This window comes from Sinocyclocheilus grahami, unplaced genomic scaffold, assembly GCF_001515645.1.
Source record: "Sinocyclocheilus grahami isolate Dianchi unplaced genomic scaffold, SAMN03320097.WGS_v1.1 scaffold596.1, whole genome shotgun sequence".
In the NCBI taxonomy this organism is placed as follows: domain Eukaryota; kingdom Metazoa; phylum Chordata; class Actinopteri; order Cypriniformes; family Cyprinidae; genus Sinocyclocheilus; species Sinocyclocheilus grahami.
This window is the reverse complement of record NW_015505775.1, coordinates 493,780-496,111: the sequence shown is the minus strand read 5'-3', so window position 1 is coordinate 496,111 and position 2,332 is coordinate 493,780. Positions and strand designations below refer to the sequence as shown.

The window sequence follows — 2,332 nt, the reverse complement described above, 5'->3', positions numbered from 1 at the left end:
TGAGTGGTTTAAAACCCCGGTTCCGCCTTGGGCACCACTCCTCCTATGTATCCTCTGGATACCTACTTTAACAGGGTGTTGCTACTAGGGGTCTGTTAAGACAGTTCCTTCAGCATATACAGAGCGTGCGGTAGCCCCAAAACTAGTATGATTCTAGGCCCTTGGTCATATTCCCTTAAAGGAATCTATCCTGGTTTGTTTTTTGGGGTATGTAGCCTAGGCCTTTGGCCGTAGGGAATAATGTCACTGACAGCCATCTAACGTCCCAGGGGCAACTCTCTTGGCAATATGGTAGAGTTGGTACTTAGTGCTCGCCATGGTTTCTGGCATGCACTCCCCTCAGCATGGTGGCGTGGGTATACCGTTCCCCATAGCGACCCCTAGAGGACGCAGTTCGAAGTTCCCATGAAAGGGAACGTCTCAGGTTGTCTCCCGGCTCCTATTTATACTATAGTCGCATCAGTAGTGACGTCATGGCTGTCGCCGGCCAACGTGTTGTTGGTGTTTTTTCAATGTATGCTTCAGACACAGGTCACGACGAGGCGTTCTCCATAGCGACCCCTAGAGGACGCAGTGTCTCGTTCCCTATTCAGGGAACCATGGTTACATACGTAACCTGAGACATTTTTTATATATAAATATATAAATATGCATTTATACAATGCACATGTATAAATATACTTTTATGTAAAATGTATATATCAATTTTGCTCTTTACTATTTTTTTACAACTTCTTTTCACATTTCTGTTGCATACAAAGTCTCCAAATTCCAGAAATGTCAACATTTGTTAATTTTTTGTGAATTAATTTTATTTTAAATAAGTGAAATAAAACAATAATAATAATAAATCTGAAAGAAAATTAAGTATATAAATGAGATGAAAATGTAAACTGTTATTTAATGTATTTATCCACCTTTTTCTTCAACGCGGAAGTAAGCCTATGGGTGAGACTTCCGGTTCATTAGTCGCTATAGGTACATAACGAGGAGAATAATAACGTGCAGTAAACGGTAAAACTGTTTGCACTACAAACCAGTGTGTTCATAATTTCAGATAATACATTAAAATAATATGATAAGACACACCAACTTTCAATATCAAGCAGCAAGACGAACTGCTTTGTTCAGCTAAAAATAGCTGGACGGAGTGGACGCGGATGAGACCGGAAGCCAGACCCATATAATTTACAAATGGCCGTGCCCATTTTTACGACAAGAAAAAGGTGGATATATATATATTTTTTTCCAGTTCAATTAAGTACTAAAGTACTAAGTTACATTCATATGGTCATATGATCTCAACATGGCATGGTAGAATAAAACTTTTTTCTACACCACCAATAAGCTACAGAGTATTCATCTTACAAAAATTTACATAAATTTGTGTGAATTCTTTTCAGCCATTGTTTATATTATGATTTTATTGAGCAACTCTACCACAACCAATTTTCTTCTTTATTAGGTCCCCAACATTATTTTTTGCAAATTTTGTAAATAATGTTGATCATTTTTAATATTTTAGACTGCACTCATTACAGTAGGTGCCATTTTGAAAATCACTGTATTTTATTTTTTCACTATTCCTTCAAAATTGATTGAATTCTCACAATTGGTTCAAATGATTGATGGACCGATCCACACAAAACTGCCTGTAAATGCCTTTTTTTTGCCTCTGCCCAAAAGTTTTGATGACACAAACTGCTGATGCTGACCCAAAATCAGATGAGAAGCTGTATCTCAATAGTAGCAAAAAACTAGCAAAACCAAACATGTTACGCCTCACAAGCACCAAGATCTGAGGATACCTGCCAACTTTGGGGACAGCGTCACCTACAGGTCATGAGGTATGAAAAATGGCTATTTTTACTCGTAACTTTTGAAATGTTTGTCAGAAAATCATAAACTGTAAGAGTAAACACCAAGCTACACTAAACTAATGCTTTTATCTGTTTGTGTTTCTCACCAGTGGGTCGGCATCACTGTCACTCTGCGTACTCTGTTTGTTAAGGCCCTCTCTGGAGGCGGAGTATCCATCAAAGCCCACGTCCTCTGGGCGGAGCTGCAGCAAAGCTGGCCAATCAGGGTGCTGATGAGAAGCTGCCCATGGAAAAGTCTCCAGAACCCACAGCGCAGGATCCTCCCATGCAGCTCTGTGACCGTACAGCTAAACAAACACAAACAAACAAACAGACAATCGATAAATTGTTTGTTTCTATAAATTGAGAGATATGGAGAGGCAAGAAAGAACTACTTTGTGCGAGGTCACTTTTACAATGAAATTTAATAAAAAAAGACATCAGTGACTGTGAAAAAGGTAGATTTTACTATA

General features: G+C 38.7%; 1 protein-coding gene across 1 annotated transcript in view; it reads right to left on the bottom strand.

The window, feature by feature from the left end:
• The window catches only part of LOC107557270 (neuron navigator 2-like), a 137,122-nt gene that overhangs the window by 3,642 nt on the left and 131,148 nt on the right, over window positions 1-2,332 (bottom strand). The window contains exon 35 of the mRNA XM_016240635.1: window positions 1,967-2,167. Within this exon, the coding sequence (XP_016096121.1) occupies window positions 1,967-2,167 (201 nt within the window). The remainder of the gene's footprint in view (window positions 1-1,966; window positions 2,168-2,332) is intronic.